Source organism: Aptenodytes forsteri, unplaced genomic scaffold (assembly GCF_000699145.1).
Source record: "Aptenodytes forsteri isolate BGI_AS27 unplaced genomic scaffold, ASM69914v1 Scaffold15, whole genome shotgun sequence".
NCBI lineage: Eukaryota > Metazoa > Chordata > Aves > Sphenisciformes > Spheniscidae > Aptenodytes > Aptenodytes forsteri.
In genome coordinates, this window is record NW_008795129.1 from 2,004,318 (window position 1) to 2,025,732 (window position 21,415).

General features: G+C 44.2%; 2 protein-coding genes across 2 annotated transcripts in view; both read left to right on the top strand.

Moving 5' to 3' along the window:
* The first annotated feature begins 6,634 nt into the window (after positions 1-6,634).
* Positions 6,635-9,813, top strand: LOC103897584 (dual specificity protein phosphatase 13-like). Its single transcript, XM_009277641.2, has 3 exons — positions 6,635-6,853; positions 7,150-7,367; positions 8,490-9,813. The coding sequence occupies exons 1-3, from the start codon at positions 6,693-6,695 to the stop codon at positions 8,687-8,689; spliced, it is 579 nt and encodes a 192-aa protein (XP_009275916.1). The 5' UTR covers positions 6,635-6,692; the 3' UTR covers positions 8,690-9,813.
* Positions 9,814-11,900: 2,087 nt separating this feature from the next.
* Positions 11,901-21,415, top strand: part of LOC103897582 (dual specificity protein phosphatase 13-like) — a 24,627-nt gene continuing 15,112 nt past the window's right edge. Inside the window, exons 1-3 of the mRNA XM_009277638.2 lie at positions 11,901-12,786; positions 15,482-15,688; positions 18,706-18,735. The gene's annotated coding sequence lies outside the window, so the exon portion shown is untranslated. The remainder of the gene's footprint in view (positions 12,787-15,481; positions 15,689-18,705; positions 18,736-21,415) is intronic.

A 21,415-nucleotide genomic window follows, 5' to 3' on the forward strand; every position in this document is an offset into this window, starting at 1 on the left:
GTGTTGGGCGGGTGGCGGGGGTAGCAGCCAGCCCTTTGCAGCAGCATAATGCAGTCTGAAGAACATTCAGAATTTGCTTTGTTGATGATGTAATTACTATGAGGTCCAAGACAAGTCTAAGTTGTAGCTTCAGTTGAAGTAAAAAGCAGGTGCCAATGTGGCTCCATTAAGTTAATGACACTAGCCTTTTCAGAGAATTTGGCCTTGTCTTCTTTCTTCACAGAGGAAAAAAAAAAAAAGAATCTTTTGCAATCCTTACTGCATGCGCAGCTACAGTGAAACAACAAAAAGTTTTGCATTTCAAAATGCTTCAAAGCTACGTCAAGTTGTCAAGTCATCGAGCAATCTAATGCAAATGTTCACGATTGTACAATCTCAATTGTAATGGGCTACATACATGTTAAATAGATCGAATACTGGATATTCAGAACAGAAACAAGCTGTAGGAACTTCTGCTCATTGCCATGTGCCCTGATACTGTTTCAAAGTTGCTTATCTCTAAGCAGTCTGTTCCATCCTGCTCTTGTTTTTTACATCAAATGTTGTGTAGTTTCCCAAATGAGTTGCTGAAGCTGGAGGGAATGTTCCACTTTCTTTGCCAGTTTAGCAGCCTCTGCAAACAGTGTAGGAATTTGTGCAGTTTCAGTCCTCACAATATTCCCCTTCTTTACCTTTATGTGCACTGGATGAAAAACTGACAAGTCTGAATTCATCAGTGACAATCCGTAGAACGCATACATATGAATCTGGGGGGAAAAAAAAAAATCAAATGGACATTGTCTTCCTGTTAATAATGGACCTGGTAATAAAGCTGGTTGAAAGTTGAAGTAATTTTGCTTACTCCAGGTCCACATATTCATATTCAAAATAACTAGCAGTTATCTGACAAGGAAAACAAAATTATAGGAGAGCAAGGCAATTTAGTTAAACAAGACTTTGTGCTTCCTTACTATGTGCATTCTTCGCTTTTTCTGCTATGAATTTTTCTTCACCAGCTGCCAGTCAATCACAACTTTCTGCACGCTTCCAGGTGCCAAGTTGGTACAATTTACAATACATTGCCACGTTTGCTTGTATCTGAGAAACTGGTTTAAGCTAAAAATGTAAAAATAAGTAAAAACTGAAATTAAAAATTGCTGCAAAAATAACTGTAGCAAGCTACAGAGCTGTCTCATGACAGAACAGGTCACCGTGTCAGTGTCTTGAGCGCAGTCCTGGAGCTAACTCACCATTCGGCATCTCATTCTTAGCCTTTTCATGGGAGGTGCCGGGAAAGTGCTGCTGTGTTCAGAGTGCTATGGCTTTGTTGTGTGGTTTTTTAACATAAACATGCACTAGAGTCCACCAGCTCACCAGATTGCAGGAAGGAAGCAAAAATGAAAGCAGAAGTTTCCTCGTCCTGTTTCCCTACGCTGTTTATAGCAAGGCCAGCAATCCACCTACAAACGACTTCCCAAATTCAGCCTCCAGACTTTAGAAGCCCAGGTTGGAAAATGAGCCGTAATTATATAACACATGCGAATCCAGGAGTATCTGAAGTTCACAGGCCCTGTGGAATGTTATATCAGCAACAGATTGCCGTGCAGTGAACCCTGGGCCAAGAGTCGCATCCGCAGTAAAAGCGGAGAGGACTGAGCCTGGCCATGCGTCACTGGAGCTGGCCCCGTGCCTGGCTATGGGGGCTGCTGGGCTGGGTTGCAGCAGCGATTTGGCAATCTCAGCACTGGAGAAAGCCTCGACCGATCGGTTTATACCTGAAGTTGTCACTGCTAATGGCATTTTTCTGCTCTGTCTAGTTTCATCACCTAACAAATATTTTTAAAATGATCAAATTAGCTTGCACAGAAAAGTGATCAAGAGCACAATTTAAAACTTGTAACTCTTAAATGAAAGTAGACATGTAATAGCTGCTTAGCCACTGCACTTCAAAGCTGAAAACCACTCCTCCGTACTAACATTTGATGTTCTTTAAAAGGGTGAATTATCTAAATATTTTGTGCTTTATTTAACAGAAATTTCCAGCAAACCTCATTCCGTCACTTTGAGTTATGTCACTTCATGCCATGTGACATGAATGCACGGATGTGAGTTTGACAGGCAGCGCCAATGCTGACATGTCAGTCTGAGAAGTTACGACAAATGATATGTTACAGATATTTTTAAAACTACTGCAGATTGCCAAGAAAAAAAAGTCTTTAAGATGTGTAATTACACTGGGTGCATCTTTAGATTGAAAACAGTTTCTTCAATTCACATAGTTATATTGATTCAATGTTCAGGCTGACACTTAATTAAAAAAAAAAAAGGAAATTTATATTGAAATATCCCAACTAGCTGTAGTTACAATATATTATATAGCAAAGGAAAATGAGATGTCTTAATGTAATGATGTTTGGTTTTTTTGAAACACTCTGTCATTAAGTAATACTATTGGCATTTAATAATTTGAAATAATCAATCTATCTCAAATAAAGCTTAAAACCGTATGCAGGAGAGAAAGGCCCCATAGAGAATGAATTACTTAGTAAATTCTCTTCCAGCAAAGAATACAGCATGGCAAGGGGGGGATCTTTCACTAGAAGTGCTAATTGATCTAAACCATGCTTTTTTCTGTTTCTGGGTTTTGGGGTGGGTTTTTTTGGTAATCTCATGTTTTTACAGATCAGGTCCTGCCTTATAATTTCTTTGTAATCTCTGTACGTCAGTTGAAGCATACTCAGATCAGTCATGTGTGAACTTTCAAGCATCTATTTTACCTTCAAATTTCTTACTCCCATAATGGAAGAAAAAGGGACTGAATGCCTAAGAACTAATCAAATTAGTGAAACATAATTATTTTTTCAAGGCAGAAAACGAGCTTATTAGAGGGGGGGGGGGAAGAAAGAAAAAAAAAAGAGTAAACTCCATGTGCTAATCAGACAAAATTGTTCCATATATTAAAAATACGTTAATGTTGTGGAACGCTAGAAAACTGTCTCACTTAGTATTGACCTAAATGTACCAGAGTTCAATTAGTTCAATTCTTCTTCAATAGCTAACCATCCCAAAAATCAAATCCCCAAAACAGGCTGATGAGTGAAATGAGTAGATCTTTTGCAGTTGGAGATGACTGTATCCGTAGAATCATAGCTAGCTGAACTTCCATGCTGTAACATTTTCACTATAAAAAACTTTCTTCTTTCCGGATATGTGAAAGGAGTTTGATTCTGGCCCAGTTTTCACTAGAGAGATGGAAGGCTGTCGCAGACGCAGCATCAGTTAGTACCGATAGCAGTATTTTCAATAGAAGAGCCTCTGTGAATGTCCTGTTTTCGACCGCTGCACGTTTTCCTGGTAATGCCACGTTACGTGCAACTAGAGCACTCCATGGCAGTTCACACTGTCGCCACCTAATACGTTACTAGCCAGGGAATGTTTGATTTAGGTTATTGCACCAAGTACTACCTACAAAGTAATCACAAAGGCATAGTCCACCGATTAAAAGGATGCCTTCTGTTGGGTGTTCCGCAATTAATCATGCTTTAATTTCAACTGAAAGAGCAGCTATTTTAAGATCATCTGTAATTGCACACAGATGTTTGGCTTAGAGCTGCCCACCATCCCAACAATCAGGAGAATGTCCAAATTCTTGGAATCTCAAAAAGTCCCTACTGCACAGAAAGCTGATTTTGCCTCTATTCAGTGTGACCATATATCAGTTTGTTGCTTTTTACATCCATCCTTAGTAGCTTTAAAAGGGCCAGGAAAGAAGCAAAGCTGTGGAGAGCCAAACCCATCCGGACAAAAGGTTACACCTGGAAGGAATGTCCTGCCAAATACAACAATTCTTCACAGTGGAGTCAGAGAATTGTGGCCTTTCCCCAAGTGTTTCAGGAGCAAGGAGATGATAGAACAAAGCCTTCAGCTTCACTTAGGGGAGTTAGCACTTCTGCTGAGAAGGATCTCCAGCTTCCCAGGAGTTTCATGTCAAGGTATGTCTCAGTAGAGGAGAGCCTGACTGTCCTGGATTGACCCACAGCCCTGATGGCTAAATCCTGTGTAAACACATGGAAGGAGAGGTATATTCTGAGACATCCGAGCCCAGTGCCATGGGCAGAATGGCAGGCAAGGGAGAACACGGAGCGGGAAGAGATGGTCTTCTCTCTAGTGAGGTTACGTCCTGTGGGTTAATGTGTAATGGAGCTGGTCTGAAAGCCAGATTTCTGCCTCCTGTCTGTGTCAAAGACAGCTCCTGGCAAAAAAAGTCAGTAACACAGCTTTACCAAAGTCATGTTTACAGACTATTAAATGTTTAGAAGATGCTAGGTGGAAGGCCAGAGTTGTGAAGCAAATGGACGTATGCCATGCAACTGTTGGAGGCACACAGGACTTGGAGATCATTCTTCTGGCATTCATGTTTTTCTGCTCAAAAGCTTTCATGCCGCAGATGAACTCTGAATTCTTAGTCAGTACATTTGAGGTAGAGGCCAATAAAAGTTTTATAGCTGAAAAGGGCCAGAATTAAACAGGAGTGTCACATTTCTGACAGAACTTGATTGGCAACAAAAGGGCTGGGCTTACATTTAAAAAAACCTGCTAGTAAAGCCTCAGCTTGAGCCTCCACCCAGAAACCTGAGAAAAGTAAACTAAACTAAACTACTTCACCTACTCAGTTTTCTTCATTCATGAGCACAAATCAATCAGCTTAAAAAGTACTAGTTTACTGAAGGAAAAAAGAAGAACAAAAGAGAAAAACAAGGTAACATATTAAGGACATACACGTAGCACTTGAAGTATAACTAACCATTTTTGCGGTTCTCTGCTCTGCTGGATCTGGCCAGCTGGTTGCCTCGCTCACGGCAGAGCCTGGCTGCATGTCCCACTGCCCTCTCTAAATAAGCGCTGCAGCTCTGTTGCTTGCAGTTTCTTTTATTTCACCTTTTAGGCTGGAACATACATGGCAGTGGGAACTAACAGTCTCTTTGTATACAGGAGGCTCTTAAACAGTTTATTCTCTAAATCCACAGAATTTCAACAATTTCTGTTTCATGAAAGACTCTAAACAAAGTCACTTTTTTTTCCTTGCATATAACTTTTGCCCTCTGATGCTGAAACTATTGCCTTGTATTAGGGTGGTCTCTCACCCTGACTACTCCTAAGCATAGTTAATTAGTCCAGACTTTAATACCTGGTTTCAAACAGCTCTCCATGATATGTCTCTTGATAAAATGAAATAAAGCAAACCCTCTCTCCATCACAGTAAATCAGTGCGCGTGGAATAAAGGTGGTTCAGACCTGACCAAGGGTTCTTTCCATTCATCACCCTTTTTCTGCAGGGGATAATATCAACGGCAAGCTTCTCCTCTTGGGTCACCTTTTCTTCTAGACTCCTTTGGTAGAGGAACTGTGCTCTGCATGTCAGCTGCCAGGCTTACAAAGAGCATCAGCATTTCATGTGTTTTGCCCTGTAGCTCCATGACTGACAGCTTTGCAGCCCCCTGCCAGGAGTTGCACATCCTACAGACCAGAAGCACAGGCACTGCTGTACTTGAAAGGACCCACTAATATTACAATTTGACATGATGGGTCTCCAACGAGTGGCTTACCTATATAAACTAACTCAGTGGCTTACAAGTTTCACCTGACAACCATTATACTCACGTTCTTTGTTCTCTTTTCAACAGAGGGAGGTATCATACAATATGTGGCAGGTGTATTGTATTAACACATTGGTGAAAGCAGTAACGGAAATAGAAAAGGTTAAACGTATAACATACAGTTAGGCTCAGATAATTTTACTCGGTGAAAAAACAGTAGCTTCAAGAAATACATTTCTCTAGATCGTTGGTGATAGGCAAGACATCATCATCCACTTGGTGTTTAACCTCCTGGTGACCGTGTCAGTAGGACCTGCTGGTGCATTTCTGACCCTTTCGCAGCTATGTTTTTAAGCACCTCAAAGTAACTGGGAGACAGTTGTTACTGGGAGATAGTTGCCATTCCCCTTGCACTGGACAGGTTTCTATTTTTCCCTTATCGGGCCTTTAAGCGCCTGTGATGAACGGCCAGATCTTGCTGACTGCTGCTGCTGCATCGAGGACACTGCTGAGGGCAGTCACGGCCGTGTCTTGGTGGGCGTCCTGCGGGCAGGGGGCTGCTGCCATCCCCGGCGCCGAGGCTGCTGTGCGGCAGAGCAGTGCGGCTCTGGGGACAAGCAGTGGCGAGCCGACTGGAACCAGTAAGGAACCAGTAAGGCCTGGTTTGGTACATGCATCCGTTTCAACTGGCTGTGTCTGTCAGGGCAACACGCAGGCGAGCGGCCAGCCCTGGGGAGGGGTTCGGGAGATGCCGCAGCGCGGGGGCAGCGTGGCTTGGCGGTGGGAGCTGCTGCCCGGCACCTGCCTCAGCCCATCTCCCGGCCTCCCCCGTGTGGAACCAGTAAGGAACCAGTAAGGCCTGGTTTGGTACATGCATCCGTTTCAACTGGCTGTGTCTGTCAGGGCAACACGCAGGCGAGGGGCCAGCCCTGGGGAGGGGTTCGGGAGATGCCGCAGCGCGGGGGCAGCGTGGCTTGGCGGTGGGAGCTGCTGCCCGGCACCTGCCTCAGCCCATCTCCCGGCCTCCCCCGTGACCGCCCCGGGGGCTGGCAGCACCCCAGCGCGCAGCGCCGTGTCTCTGGCCGGTGGGAGCGGGGTCTCTCCCTGGCTCTCGGCATGTCTGGGTCGGAGGCGCTGGGCCCCCGGGGACCCGAAGGCACTGGGGCATGCACGGGGGACGTCCCCTCCCTTAAAGAAATCGAGCAGCTCCTGAACACCGGGCGGCCCTCTTGCAACCACGTTGATGAAGTATGGCCTAATCTCTTCTTAGGAGACCTGTAAGTACAGATTTACGGACACACCTCCACCATACCTTCTGTCTGTTAGTATGCCTCATAGGTGTGGCTTTAGACAGCTCATAGTTTTGCTAATTGATGTCATTTACATTGCAGACAGCACGGTTTCTGAGATAAAATTATGACTAAGCCGATGCTTGCTTCTCGGTTAGCCTTTAGAAGCAATGCACAGGCTGGCGCTCCAGCAAATGGCTTGGGAGATGCAATCGCAGAGCTTCTCCTGCTCCGTGAATATCTCTGCACCCCTCTCAATTTGTTTGTCCTTGTCTTTTCCTTAGAGTAACAGCTCACAACAGATTTGTTTTGTGGAAGATGGGTGTGACCCATGTTTTAAATGCTGCCCACGGCACAGCATACAGCCACGGAGGCCAGGACTTTTACGGAGCAACCATTGATTACTATGGTGTACCAGCCCATGACCTCCCAAGCTTTGATATAAGCCAGTTCTTTTTCTCTGCGGCACAGTTTATCCACAACGCCTTGAACACACCAGGAGGTATGAAATTATCATTGGTCACATTTTTATGCGAGTTGGCAGCCTCTCGTAACAGGTCAGCTCCACAAGCTCAGTGGTGGACAAGTCAATCCATGGTCTCCTACCAGCTGCTGGTCACCTGCACGGTGGGTGGCGGGAGGAGCACTGGGTACATGTGTGTGGCTCTAACTAGGTCCCAAAAAGTTGACGTGAGAAAAAGGATGAACAGTGCAGGAGAGAGACTGGGGCAGAGAGGAGAGGAGGCAAAGTAGAGAGAAAAATGTCTGGAAGGAAAGGCTGGTTCAAAAAAGGAGAAGCAAAAACATACATTTAAAATGGACACCCTCTTTTGAGACCCTCTTATGGCAACTGTATTTGTAAGAACAGATGAATAAAAAGACAAAAGTTCTGATTTCTACAGCCACCAACCGCACGAAGAGGCTCATATATTGCAGAGGAGCTTCTTGTGTGAACAGGGCCTGCAGGGCTGTGCCCCCAAGGAGAAGATTTACCTTTACCCAAGGAGATTTATAGCGTGTTGCACAAGAGACTGAGCTTCTTGGCACAGGTGCAATAAAATACTAATTAACCTGTATTACATAAAAGACCATTTCTTAGCATGAGTAAACTGGCATTAATGGAGCTGTCTCAGTCTGTATCGCAAGTTCTGCCTTCAAAAGAGAATTACAGTCGCAGCAAATTGCCTTATTGTGCAATGGTACTAGGCCAGTCATTTTTCTTGGTGGCTAATGTGTTAGCGCCATCCTTTCAGGCCAGATTTTAGCATTCTTCTTCAACTAAGTAAGCCCCTCTGAAACCAATGGGTCTGATTTTCCTCTTGCTCACAACAGAACAACTTCATTACTTCAACAGGGTTTTCTTTGATTTACCAGTGTTTCTGAGATCAGGTTGGGATCTCACGGCACTTCTCATACAAGTGAGTGTAACAATTGCAAATTAGACTTAATTGTTAGCAGTTCATGTGATCTATCAGAAGGGTAAGAAATACATCATGTCTGCGGTGTTACTCTGACCAAGCTGGAGAAGGCAGAAGGGGTTTGCCTTCCCTTTAAATTAAACTTCATCCACTGTACTGCTTCTCTTCTATGGTTATAATTTTTTTATTTTTTTTTTTTTAACCAGCTAAAATTTTGGTACATTGTGCAGTTGGAGTAAGCAGGTCAGCTTCCCTAGTCCTGGCATATCTCATGATAAATCACCACCTCCCATTGGTTGAAGCCATCAAAACAGTGAAGGAACATCGATGGATTTCACCCAATCGCGGCTTTCTGAAACACCTGCAAAATTTGGATGTTCAGCTACGGCAAAAGAAGGACTGCTGAAAGGGCAAACCCATTTACGTTCACTTTTCTGAGTTTCAGCCTTCGTAGCCACTGTGCGTATACACCTTCCTATGATCAATGCCTGTTGAAAAAAAGAAGAAAATTATGCATCAAAGAAAAAAGTCAACACAACTGTAAATGGGTTAATTCTGATAGCTCTGTTCCTCCAAGACCAGCACAGCCAACATCAGCACCCTAAGAACTGCGTGCTGCAGAGCTGCTGTGCCCAGCGTGCTGCTACCAGATGACTCCACTGGAGGGGTTAAGATGGACCGAGTTTGTTCCTGGTTTGTGCTAATGCCAGAGGCAAGTTCAATAATTGCATCTAGCTGTACAGTATGTTTGAGTCCCCTTTACTTGGGCGTGTAACATGACCGGCTTCCTCGGTTTGGTTACAGTTCTCGTGTGTGTGTTCTCATAAGAAAAGCTTCTTGTGTTTCAGGCCTGGTGATGTGGCGAGGGCAATTTCTTAGGAGACCAGGCTCTGCTACAGAAACATTCCTCTTTCACTGGTCTGCTGAATATTGCAGCGTTACAGAAAGCTGTGACAGCCTGAAGACCCACACCAGCAGAATAAACTTCTGTGCAGCTCCCTCTGCAGTCTCGGGGTCAGCAAACCCACAAACCTTTTCTTGTGTAAATATGTTTTCAGCAAGATAATGTATATTATGTAGTATATTGAGGACATTAAAAACCCGATGTCAGGTCTTCAAAGCATTTTGTAAGCTTGAACTCATCAGTTCACTCTCCCTCTAAATTATCCCAAATCAGTTCTGTGTAAGTGGCTTTGAATCATCCCTGGTTTAACATCAGGTAGGAACTTAGTTAGCTTACATCAGTGGCTAGGCTTAATTGATACAAATTAGTTTTAAGCTGTTTTAAGGATGTCACTTTTCCTATCGCCTGTTAATTGGTACTTAAATCAATGTGATTTTTTAATACAGCAACAGCATTTGAAATTCATGCTACCACTCTGCCTGAAAATTAGCTTGTTACCTTGTGGTGAACCATGAAGCGATAATCAAATCTATTTTTGCCCTGTGCTACTGGTTTGATTTATTGATTAGCTGACCTTATAACCATTCCCTGCCAGATGAATTAAATACAATTCTGCTTGTTTGTTTGCATCTGAAGCATCAGTTCTGATCATTTTCTTCTCTGATGGAAGAGATTTGCGAGGTTATTAGAAGACTTAAATAGTAGCGACTTGTGAGTTGAACCTCTTCCTTCCCAGACCCCCTATCCTCCATAATTCTTGGAGAGGTTATGACATGAATGCTGATTCTGCCTAGCACTTATGGGCATGTAGAAATGCCTCCCTATTTCAGTGTACACAAATGCTTTGCAAAATAAGCATATTTAAGATCTTTTCAGAGGTCTATGCGACTGTCTGTTCAGATTTTCCTAAATCTTGCCAAAGAGCTCCACTGACGAGAGGAAAGAGAAGACATTGTAGTGTAAAAAGATCAAATAGAAAAATCACATTTAAAACCCAACAGTGGTAGGACAATCTTTATACCTCACAAAGCAGCAGAGTGGTGGAGGAGGAGCTGGGTTTGCTTTGAAGTTCTCCGTTAGAGTTAATAGGGATCTATATGAATTAATATTTCATTATAATTTTTACTTCATTCACATTACAGTAGATTTTAGTCTGGAAACCTTTTGAAGACATGGCCTTGAAAAATCTGAAATTCATGTGAGTGAAATAATGCATCTTAATGGCTTTAGGCTGGGCAGAATTAGACACATGTGAGCAAGATAAATGGACCCTCCCATCAGGATAATGCTTTGCATGCCCCTGAACATCTGTCCCACAAAGCCACAGCTGTGAAAGCTGCTCCTGTTGTAAATTAGTACCTGCTCTGGGAGATACTGCTCATCCTGGGAGAGTACTGTTTCATCAGGGTAGAGAAGAGAGGAGCACAGAGCGAAGCTGAGTCAGTATGGCATCCATGCCACCGATGACATGGTAGTGATCTTGTGCAGCAAGACTGACTCACCCCAGTGGAGGGAATGAATTAGTTAGAAACTCTTTTCAAGGGCACCGGCAAATCACAGAAGTGTTTTCAACCTGCGGAGTTAGTGTTGCCTGTATTTCCTGCCTGCCTGTATTGCTCCCTTCCTTAGACACAGCTTAACTTTGGCTCCAGGTCTGCTCAGGGAAAAAGATTCCAGTCAGCATGAGCACAAGTGGTAGAATTAGTCCTATGACTTCATAGAACAGAAACACTGTCTGCTGTGATGTGCTAAGAGGAAAAGAGACCTTCTCACCTGTCACTTACGCTATCCATAGTTCAGGTCATGATGTGACATGGAGTTAGTGCTTCACTGTTTTCCACTATCTGCAGGAAAACTTGTATTTCAAATACTGGTTTGGCAAGTTAGACTAAGGAACCAAAACAAAAGAAAAATACTGCCTCACCAGGGGCACTTTGTTCAGAAAATGCACATCTGTCAACAGAGTCTACACAACCCAGGAGACTAAAGGCACTGAATCTTAACTCCTAACTGAGGGAGGGTCCCATTTTGAAAGATATTTAAGTACCTAAAGGTAAGCTGGGTACCTGCTGAGCTGGCCGGAGCACCTAGGCTCATGCAGCGGTGCCTGTGTACCCTCCCAGGAGCCCGCAGGAATTGCCAGCCTGATGAGGAGCCGATTACCTTCCATCTCCTCCGAAACAGGCTCACAGGCCTTCCTGCCCCAGGCTTGCCTTATCATGGGGTCTCTCCTCGATCTGTTCTTAATTCCTTTATCCCTTTTCAACTTTTTTTTAGTGTTTAGTTGAAGAATGCATCTGACAAAGCCCACAGCAGAATGCATACGGTTCAGGAACAAGCTCCTCCCGTGGGAAAAGACTATGCCTGAAAGAAGAGTTAGACCTCCTCTGAAAAGGATCTGAAAACCAATCTTTTGTTCTTTTGAGCCACCTTACCAAGTGGGTCATGAGGGCTAGTGCCAGCTCAGCGGAGGCTGCGAGTGTGTGTCTGTGAGCAGAGAGCACCGTGAAAGGGACTGTCCCAGCTACAGCTATGGCAGACTTAAATCTGCTTAAAGCAATCACAAAACCACAGTGTCACCTGAAGGGAGCCATGTAAAATTCCCATGGAAACTTCCCTTAATTTTATTTTCCAGCACAAGAACTGAGGGCATCAGATGAAGTCAGTAGAAGCCAGGTCTGAAACAAGAGGAGGGGGTTTAGGTGAGCTGTGTAACGCCTTGCCACAGGATGCTGCAGAGGGTGAAAGCCTGTAAATGTTCAAGGGGTAACTGGAAAACTTTACGGAACAGAAATCCATTCAGGGTTACAAATACTTAGAAACTCCATCCAGATCTGGAAGCTCGTGAGCTGCAGCCAGCTGGAAGCTGGGAGAGTGTTAGAAAGCAGTGTAATTCATGCTTGTGTGTTCTTACTTTCTGTAGGCATCCACTTACAGCCACAGTCAGATGCAGGACAGTGGGCTCGATGGACCTTTGGTGAGGCCCAGGACAGCTGCTCTCATAGTCTATTTTGAACTCGCCCCTGATGTGAGCTGTCCCTTCTTTCCTGGTAGCTTATTATTAGATCTGGGTCACATGAGGCATTTGGGACTGTGTCTCGGTTGCGTTGAGCGACATTTCTTTCACGGGGAAAGCTCTGTGCTGGCAGGCACAGCTATATAGCTTACGTGGGGAGGGGAGTACCCTTTTTTTGCATAAGATTTGCTTAATGCAGACTTCTCATTTTTGTGGCAGTTCCCCGCTCCATCAGGGACGTAGCGCTGAGCTAATCCAGGGAGGCGTCAAGACGCGTGCCGTATTTAGAGACAGCCACCTGCTTGGGAACATCAAGCGGCAGCAAGGAAAATGCTTCAGCAAAAAAACCCCACACCTCCCCTGTGGATTCTGCAGCGGCGGCATCCAGCCGGCTCTCCCCTGCCTAAATCCACGTCTGGCCACCAAAGGGGTCAGCGCCTGAAGACGGTCAGACCCCGACAGCCCAGGAATGCCCCGAGCCTGGCACTCCCTCTGCCCAGGAGCTGCCAGAGAGCCTGGACAGCTGCAAGGTGGAATTAAATCACGTGGGTGAAGACTGGCCTAATCTCTACATAGGCAATATGTAAGTGTTATTTGAGGCTGAGCTGTTCTGAAGGGCTGGGGAATACAGTAGTTGTTAACATATGCTGTCCAACTACTTTATTTAGTTAGCGTTGTTAAATTTCCTTGCCTTAAAATAGACTTAAGATTAGCACAGAAGAAAGCAAAAGGACTGTCCATTAAAGAAAGAACCTACAGAACAGAGTAAAATTAATTAGAGAATAAGACTCTCTCTATTGCTTTGCGTTATCCTATAATTATTCAACATATAGATTTTATAAATGTTGCAACATTTACCATAAAAAGCACAAGACAGACTCATGATCCTGAGTAGGCTTAAAATTGAACTACGATTGGTTTTTACATTTTTCAGTTTAATTTTAACTATAATGGAAATGTTCACATGAAAAAAAAAGTATTCTAATTTTTGCTGTTTGTACGACAACTTGATTTGCAGTTGAAATTTCTGACCAAAAAAAAATTTGGATATTCTGAATGACAGCAGACTTCACTGTTTGTCTCTCAAACTTGCGCGGATGGTTGTTTCACTCTGGAGCGTGGAGAAAGCACGCAGTCATCTGCGCTCAACATGCCTAGAGCCCAATGTTATGCCAAAGCGAGTTCTTTCCACCACCAGCAGGTTGCAAACTTGTTGAAATATCTGGAAAGTACAATTACAGTAGTTCCTAAATGAGAGAAGCGGGAGGAACTAACGGTCCTTTGGCTAATCGCCCATTGATTACAGCGAAAAGCGGACATTCTTTTAGCTACGAAAAAGGAAAGCCTAAAAATGAGGTAGATGACGCCGGGGAAGCAAAACCAGATTTTGTAAGCCCGGATTACAAATTGCAGCCTGCTTCCTAGTCTCACCGCATTTCTAATCGATCGGGAGCGTGACACCCTGCAGACGAGGCGGGTGCACAGCGGGTGGCTGCCCGCTGGTAGGCACCGGTAGGCAGCCAGAAAGACGGTTGTGCTGGCCTGGCCCTGGGTGGGGAAAAGACAGAAGCCAGCGCAACATGCAATGCTTCGCTGAACTGCTTTGGCGACAGGAGTAGGAAACCAGCCTTTGCCTTTCCAGTTAAACCTCGTAACTATACTTGGAAATTAACTTTTTTACTTTATTAGAACCATTTGGAGAAATAAGGACTTGCAGAACTGAGCCCAACAGGTAGTAAAAGCAAAGATTTGAAACTCTATAAATACCACTGAAATTGTATTGTCTTAACACCATCGTTTGCTTTTAGACATTCTTCTAAGTGCAGTTTTAAGACCTCCTTTTAAAACCTGTGGGTATATGTGCTCCAAATTATTCTTGCATGTTTATTTTCAATTGCATTCTGTCTCTTGAAAAAAAAAAATGGTGGGGAAAAAACATGTATAGATAACAACAGTGTGTACATGTAGCAAGGAAAAGATGCATTTGGAGAACATTCAGCTAACAGGAATAAAAATGTAAACAGGTTTGTTTGCTAATGCAACAGCTGATCGCTAATACTGAGGTTAAACACAGAGTTACAGATTGCAATCAGTGAAACTGGAAGTTTATCAAGTGCTATGGATGGAATTTTCTTTATTCTGCCAACGTCAATAAGACAAATATGAACAACACCTGAGAATGAGGTTTCTTGGGTTCTTTCTGAGGTGGCAATGGGGAATATAGAGAGGATTTGCATTTAGGGCCCAACCCAATACTCAGCGAAGTCAATAAACAGAGGATGTTTCTGTTACTGAGCAAACCCGTGCCAGTATCAGGATTTGTGCCATAGCTAAAAAAACCCAAAGCAGTATCATAAATTGTCACTGCTTGTTTCTGTGGAACCAGTTATGCGCAGTTTCTGAGGAGCTACTTGGAAATTAAAGATCAATCTAGAATTAATGCTGTATTTTATAAGAAATATTTCTCCTTGTGACTTTGCCAGAAATTTGATGATCAGCCTCTTTAAACAAGTTAAATATCTCTAGTAAAATAAAGTAGGGATGGCTGACTTCACAGGATGTCTTTCATCCTGGAGGACTCTGAAGTGGTCAACAAACTGATTATTAAACATTTGTCTGGCTATCAGCCATTGCTGATACGCAAGGCCAAGGCCAAGACCCTTTGGGTTGAAAGGCAAAATATTGTTAAAAGTGCTACGTAATAAGCAGCTGAGGGCACAAGATGTAAAATACCTTGCAGAAATCAAACTTCATGCTGAATTTTAAGCAGGCAGGCTTATCAGCTGGAGTTTAGCCAGATTAGCAAGGCTAATACCATTCCCGCAAAGAAACATCGTAGAATTACAGGCTGAGGCAAAATGGTTACAGGCTATGCTAAAACCTGAGTGTGTTCTTTCAACATACATATTTCAAGTCCAATTACAGGAGGACCTGAGCTACCTCATGAAGTGAATTTTTGTAAGGTGTTTGGGCCAGTAATTCCCAATGCCTTTGTAGTCAAATGGAGCCTGTAACACTTGCTAAATTTACAGGAGGTTATAGGCAGGAAACTGTCTTTGCAGAAGTGAAATAACTTGGAATTCTGCATTTTCCACATAAATTTTGAGTGTATTCAGAAATCACAGCCTTTTACCTGTCTTTTACTACATTACTCTTTCTTACACAACATGTCTCAAAGCGCGGTGGGCACTGGGCTCTACAGACTGGAACACATTACAAGGCAACAAGATACCTTGAGTTGCTTTTTGTTGTGAGCTTTCGTACGTGATTCTCCACAGCTCCATAGCCCATAACAAGGAAGACCTGAGGAGGCTTGATGTCACCCATGCACTGAATGCAGCACATTTTGCATAGGGAAGCAAAGGAGACCAAACTGTCCGTGGCCAGGAAATGCATTATTATGGAATACCTGCAGAGAACTTGGTTGACTTTCACCTCGGTGCACGTTTCTGTACCGCCTCCGAGTACATTCACAAGGCCAAATGGTGAGTCCCTCTCCTGGTGGTAAGCCGCTGCTCTTACACAGCACTTTCACTAAGCGATCACAAATTACTTTAGCAGCATTAACTAAACCTCACTCAACCACTTGGGTAAGCCTAATTATCCACTTACAGACATTGTCTCTATTGGCAGGTGGGAGGACAGCAGGATCCTGAAAGATTAGGAGTAACCAACAAAACTATGTCCACATCAGTGGCAAGGATCACACGTGGTCTACTGGTAATCATCAGAGTGTATCTTCTGTAGCAGGAGAGAAACAAAAAAAAGCAATTATAGAAGGGAATGATCTGTATTTTAGTGAGTGGGGAGAAAGTTCTGAGTTCTCAGTCGGGAACCACTGATTTTTTTAAGTTTTTCTGTATTGATTCATCAGAATACACAACACAAAAATTGTTCCTTTCTGGTTTGAGAAACAGCCAAAAACTGCAAAGAGCTATCGTAGAGACATGCCAGTTGGCCATTTACAAAGCCTAATGCCATGTGTTTTCCTGTCTTTCTGGACTCGGATGTCTAGTAACAAAAAGTGGTTCTTGATTTATGAAAGGGATGAATGTAATACCCTGGAGGCTACTTTATCTCAGCTGCTGTAAATTGGATCTCTCAGAGATGAGATGAGATACGAGTGAGGCAGAAGTATGAACTTAGGCAATCTGTGACCATGGCACTATTCCGTGCAGCCTGGAACAGCACTACATGTATTCATTTTTATTTTGAAGGGAAAATCTTGCTTCACTGTATTCTTAGAAAAAGCAGATCTGCTTCCCTTGTGCTGGCTTACCGCATGATCTTCCGTCACTTTCCTCTAGGCAATGCTATCCAAAGAGTTATCCAGTAGCGAGCAATTTCATCAAGCTGCAGGATTTAGATATTGAACTGAGATACAGTATACACCTATGTAAACTCTTATGAAATTAAAAAAGTGACAGGGAGAAACGTCAGACAGACAATCTGAATATGAGATAAAGATGAAAGGAACATGACCTAAAGCTTTGGCATCAAACCTATCTTTCCTCTCTGTTTAGGGGGTAGAGGGTTTCTGAATTTTGTATACTCCAGTCACTCCTCAGTCATTTGGTTAAATGGAGGCAACAAATATGCTAGATGCTCCTCTAGGACATGTTCCCGGTTTGTTGTCCATTCTGCTCATTAAAACTCATAAAACTCAACTCCAAGAGAAAATAGGCCCCTGTTTAAAGTTAAAGCTCTGAAGGACATCCCTGGACGTAAAAAGATGCTAACCTGTTCTGCTGCATCGGGATCAGCAAATGAAAAGGGGGAAAAATGTAGTCCAACACGTACAAGAAGTCCCCCAGATGGGGGACAGAATTTTCCCACCCTGGTGACAATAGATGCTCAATGGCCGGGGACTTTCTAGATGTACCTTCGTCCCACTGTGCCCTCTGCCCAGCTCTATCTGAGCTTTATGGACCTGAGATTTACAGCAAATGTAATAAATTTTCAGCCATAAATTAGCCTTCTTTTCCTGCTCAGAATTCCCCATTCCCACAAAAATTCTCTTTACACAAACCATGCTGTGTCTCCAGCACTAGTGAACACAGAAAGAGCCAAGTTCTTTAATTTTACACGAATATTTCATAAAGGAACTGGTCTTTCAACCCTACTCTGCTTGCTCAGAAGACAGGTTTCTCCCAGTACCCTGTCTTATGTCAATGTCTCGCAAAGGCAAGGGGACTGCAAAGATAAAATACTAACCTGACTTTTGAAATGACTACCCAAATTGACAAGCTAAGCTAGACTGCCCTTGGGTAGTTCTCATCTTAGAGCAGTCCTGGAAAACAAATCGTAGTTTTAGACTTAAGTCCTAGACATGCAGAAGTAAAATGCCTGGGGAAAGATGCTGGTGGCAATTCCAGCATCTCAGCAGAACTACGTAGCATTTGCCCAGAGTTCACTTGCTGCACGCGTGCGTTTCTGTGCAAGATAACACAGCGCAACGTCAGAACACCAACGCTGGGGACAAATTAATCCTTGGGGAAACTCCCACCAAGAACCAGCGGCGCAACCCAGGGCTGAATTCGCCCTCCTATTTCCGAACAGAGAAGTCTGCCAAGGACGGTATGGCCTAAGAGGCATACAGAGCTGGCAGGCTCTCAAGTGTCAAAATAGAACCAGCATCGCCATCCACGTACATCCCGTGCTTCGCAGGCGAGACACAGACAAGAAAAACAATCAAGTTGTCCGGTGGAAAAAGCGGCTTCCCGGGATTGCTCTAGCCACGGTGTAATTGTGATCAATCCACATTGGCAAGTATCAGCTTTCCACGTGTGTTTCGCCTAACGCAGGCTGCCTGCGGAGAGCAGCTCGGGCAGGCTGATGCATGCTTATTATCGCCGGCGTAAATATCTCTGCCTTGTGTTATTGTGGCACAAAGCAGCTGGACCATTTGAAAATCATTTAAAAAGCACTATAAAATTAGGGCTCCAGTGCTCTTATTTTATGACTTTCATGAGCAGCCATTGCCTAGAGAGAAATTATCCTCTTTATTTTCAAGGCTAAAGGTTCTTTTAACATTCATCAAAATCAAAGTGCACCCTTGATAACACATTGAGCTGTTACTTATCTAGTACAGACTCTTTACCTTCTGCATAATATCACATTTGAGATCTCAGTTCTTCATATACAACTCATTTCATTGTGTCTGCTGTTGTTTTCACCAAGTGAATTTGCATAGTTTCAGGAGAGGCTGGCTGATGCCCTGAAACATATTCTTTCCATAATTCCTAATTTTTTTTTAATTTCTAGAACAATAGCCTGGAGCGTTTTTGTTACTGGTCCTTCTATAAAAATGGTCAATTACCTCTTCTGGCAATAGATTTGCACAGACCAATTAAGCACTGTAAGCAAAAGATTTTCAAGGGCATAAATAGTACTTAGGTGCATAACCTGATAGACTCCCCTTTCTGCCTTTAAAAATCTCTCCCCCATATATAAAAAAAAGGAAATCTGATAATTTTCTTTTTTTCTGTTCTTGTTTTCACAGACAGCTTCTTTTACTAAACTCAGGAAAATGGTGAGTGAACAAAAGCAGCATGACAAAAATGCAAACAGTACAAAGGGAAAGCCATTCTTTTCAGAAATAAAAAAGAAGTGCAGCTGTATCGACCATACTTAAAGCTCAGATCTGAAGGGCTTAGGAAGGGACACGGCATGAAAACCTCAGCCACAGAGGTTGCGAGTGGGGAATGGTGGGGTCCTGCACATCCTCTGTCCTGCAGCTCAGGAAAGCCACTGTTTTCCTCTGTGGTGTTTAACCTGCCTTAGGTTTCTGTAAGAGACTGGTCGCCGCCTTGTCCAGACGTCAAATGCAGACTGAAGATAAACATTTAGAAAGTCATAACCTTCGCTCTGTTCTCATGATTCCCTCTTTGGCCGGGATTTTGTCTTTATTTCCTCTGGGGGCAGCAGGCTGCATTCCTGTGCCAAAAGGTGGCACGCTTTCAGATCTCTGCAAGGGGGGGCCGGCTGGTGCTAATAGATCCCGCTGTGAAAGCATGTGTAGCCACGTAGAGGAGCTGTGAAGTCCAGATGCAGCATCCTGCATGGAGGAGATGTAACTGGCCAGAAGGCAGGCTGCGTGTGTGTCAAGAGAGCCTCGCCACCATGCCAGCACCTCTGCTAGCAGAGGGAGTCTGAATTTTTAACCAATTCAAATTTTTTTAGCCTGTCGTCACCCTTTTGTGATTCATCAACAGGATGCTTAAGCTAACAGGGGGACGAGCTGGAGTTATTTGGTGATCACAATTGTTTATGACCCTAGGAAGGCAGAAAATGGGACAGGCGTGATCAGCAGACCCTAGCACAGTCTGCTATCACCATGGGTGAAGAAAGTGGGACAAGCATTTAGTAAGTCAGGATAAGAAAGCACCTCAGCTCTGTGGCACCTTTTTCTGTTCCAATAGTCAGCAAGCCAGTAAGCACCTTCCTGCATCTGATGGTCCCAGAAAGAGAGAAAAGGGCCCAACTGAGCTGACCTAGCTCTGGGCTCCTGCATTTCAGACCAGATTTGATCTTTTGGGTTAGGACTGATCCACCCAGTCTCAGCCCTTACTTGTGGCAATGGTCAAGAGTAAGCGGCAGGAGAAGAGCGGAGTTCAGTGTAGCCCTCTCAAGACCTGATCCAGCACCACAACTGCGATTGTCTCAGCTGTGCAGGAGCTTCCTCCCTTCTAAGCTCAGCTGCACATACGCTTTTCCCCTCTCAGGTATATACACCTCACTCAATAGAACAGAAACAGAAAGCTCTGCAAAATCCTTTCCACCCAGAGCTTTCAAATTCCAGGACAGCCCTGATTTGCCTTTGTTTTGGGGATAAAGTACCTGTGCTGAACTGTTTCTCACTATTGTCTTCACTAAAAAAGATGGCAAATTAACATTTTGAAGTTAGTGCTTCAGTGCTGAAAGGAGAGGATTTTTCCTTTCAAGCATGGAAGGAGGACAGATGCCTATAGAGTGTTGTTTCCCCCATACACACATACCTACTAAAACCTCAACGTGTAAAGAGTATGTGCTTGCTCACCTCGTGTCCAGAGCAGCATTAAGCATACCCTGGAGGTGCTTTGACCTAGATGATCAGTTGTTGGAAGCCTGGCGAAAGGACCCAGGTTGTAGGATGTCCTGGACGTGGCGGATTCAAAGTCATTTTGTGCTCTGTTAAACCTATTCATTTTCAGGAAGGCTTAATCTACTTCTGAATAGCAGGTGGGACCGCGTAACACAGAGGTGGGCAGCCAAAGGGCAAAAGAAAGCTCATGGGTGCTGGCAGTGCTCTTGTGGTGTTGCCAGCAGCCGCAGAGCTTCCATCATTCTCTTTCCTTAGAAGATGAAGCTGATTTCCTGCTGCTAACCGCAGAACCAAGCTGGGAACAAAGTCATTTTACCAAAAGGAGCAATATAAGGAACAATACCTTAAAAAGCCAAGTAGGATCAGAACCCTGAGGGGGAAGGTGTGAGGGCACTGGGGTATGTGTGAGCATCATCTCATGGAGCAAGGGTGTTCCTGCCCAGGTGATGGGCGTCCATATCATCAGTTGTTCTTCCTCATCGTCACAACAGTTGAAAGTTGCTGTAAACATTTTTCTTTTGCTTCTTCACTCCTGATCCCTTGTCATCCTCCTCCTTGCCGCCACTGTGAAATGAATCTTGGGTCATAGTGACAAATGTATTCCCAGCCTGGGAAGCAGATGCGGGATGTTTATTGCCCGTGTTTTATTCAGTATTTAGTAATGGATATCGCGGACACCTCATTCCTAAGACAGGTGGAAGAGGTGCCAAGGCAGGTTAGACCTGAAGGTCTGGCTAGTCAATCATTCTCCATCAGCCCAGAGCAGAGTCTAGGGGAAGACAGCGTAAGAAACAGGACAACTTTAGAGTGATTCTCCCCCTGCGTATCTTCCAGCTTTTAGCCTTCAATAGATTAGCTACTTCCTAAACCTCATGATGCTTTTAATTACTGCAGACTGTGCAGGAGGTCTGGTCCTAGTAAAAAACTCCCTAATTGCCTGCCCCCCCCCCGAGCACCTTGCCTCCATCAGCTCCAGGGAGGTTAGCTCAGGCTGTGGGGGACAAAAAGAAAAGGAAGGGTGAAGGATAGGTGAGAAAGCCGGCGCTGGAGGGGGGCTCTGGGGTGGGCCCGCTGCCGCGGGGCTTCCAGCACGGCTTCCGTGGCCCTGAGGCTTTGTTCCCTCGCCGGG

What these genes read in the sequence shown, in the direction of transcription:
- LOC103897584 (XM_009277641.2), top strand. Translation starts at nt 6,693, where the DNA reads ATGTCTGGGTCGGAGGCGCTGGGCCCCCGGGGACCCGAAGGCACTGGG. An exon ending in AATCTCTTCTTAGGAGACCT is followed by an intron (nt 6,854 to 7,149) that starts GTAAGTACAGAT and finishes TCTTTTCCTTAG; the next exon opens with AGTAACAGCTCACAACAGAT. An exon ending in CGCCTTGAACACACCAGGAG is followed by an intron (nt 7,368 to 8,489) that starts GTATGAAATTAT and finishes TTTTTTAACCAG; the next exon opens with CTAAAATTTTGGTACATTGT.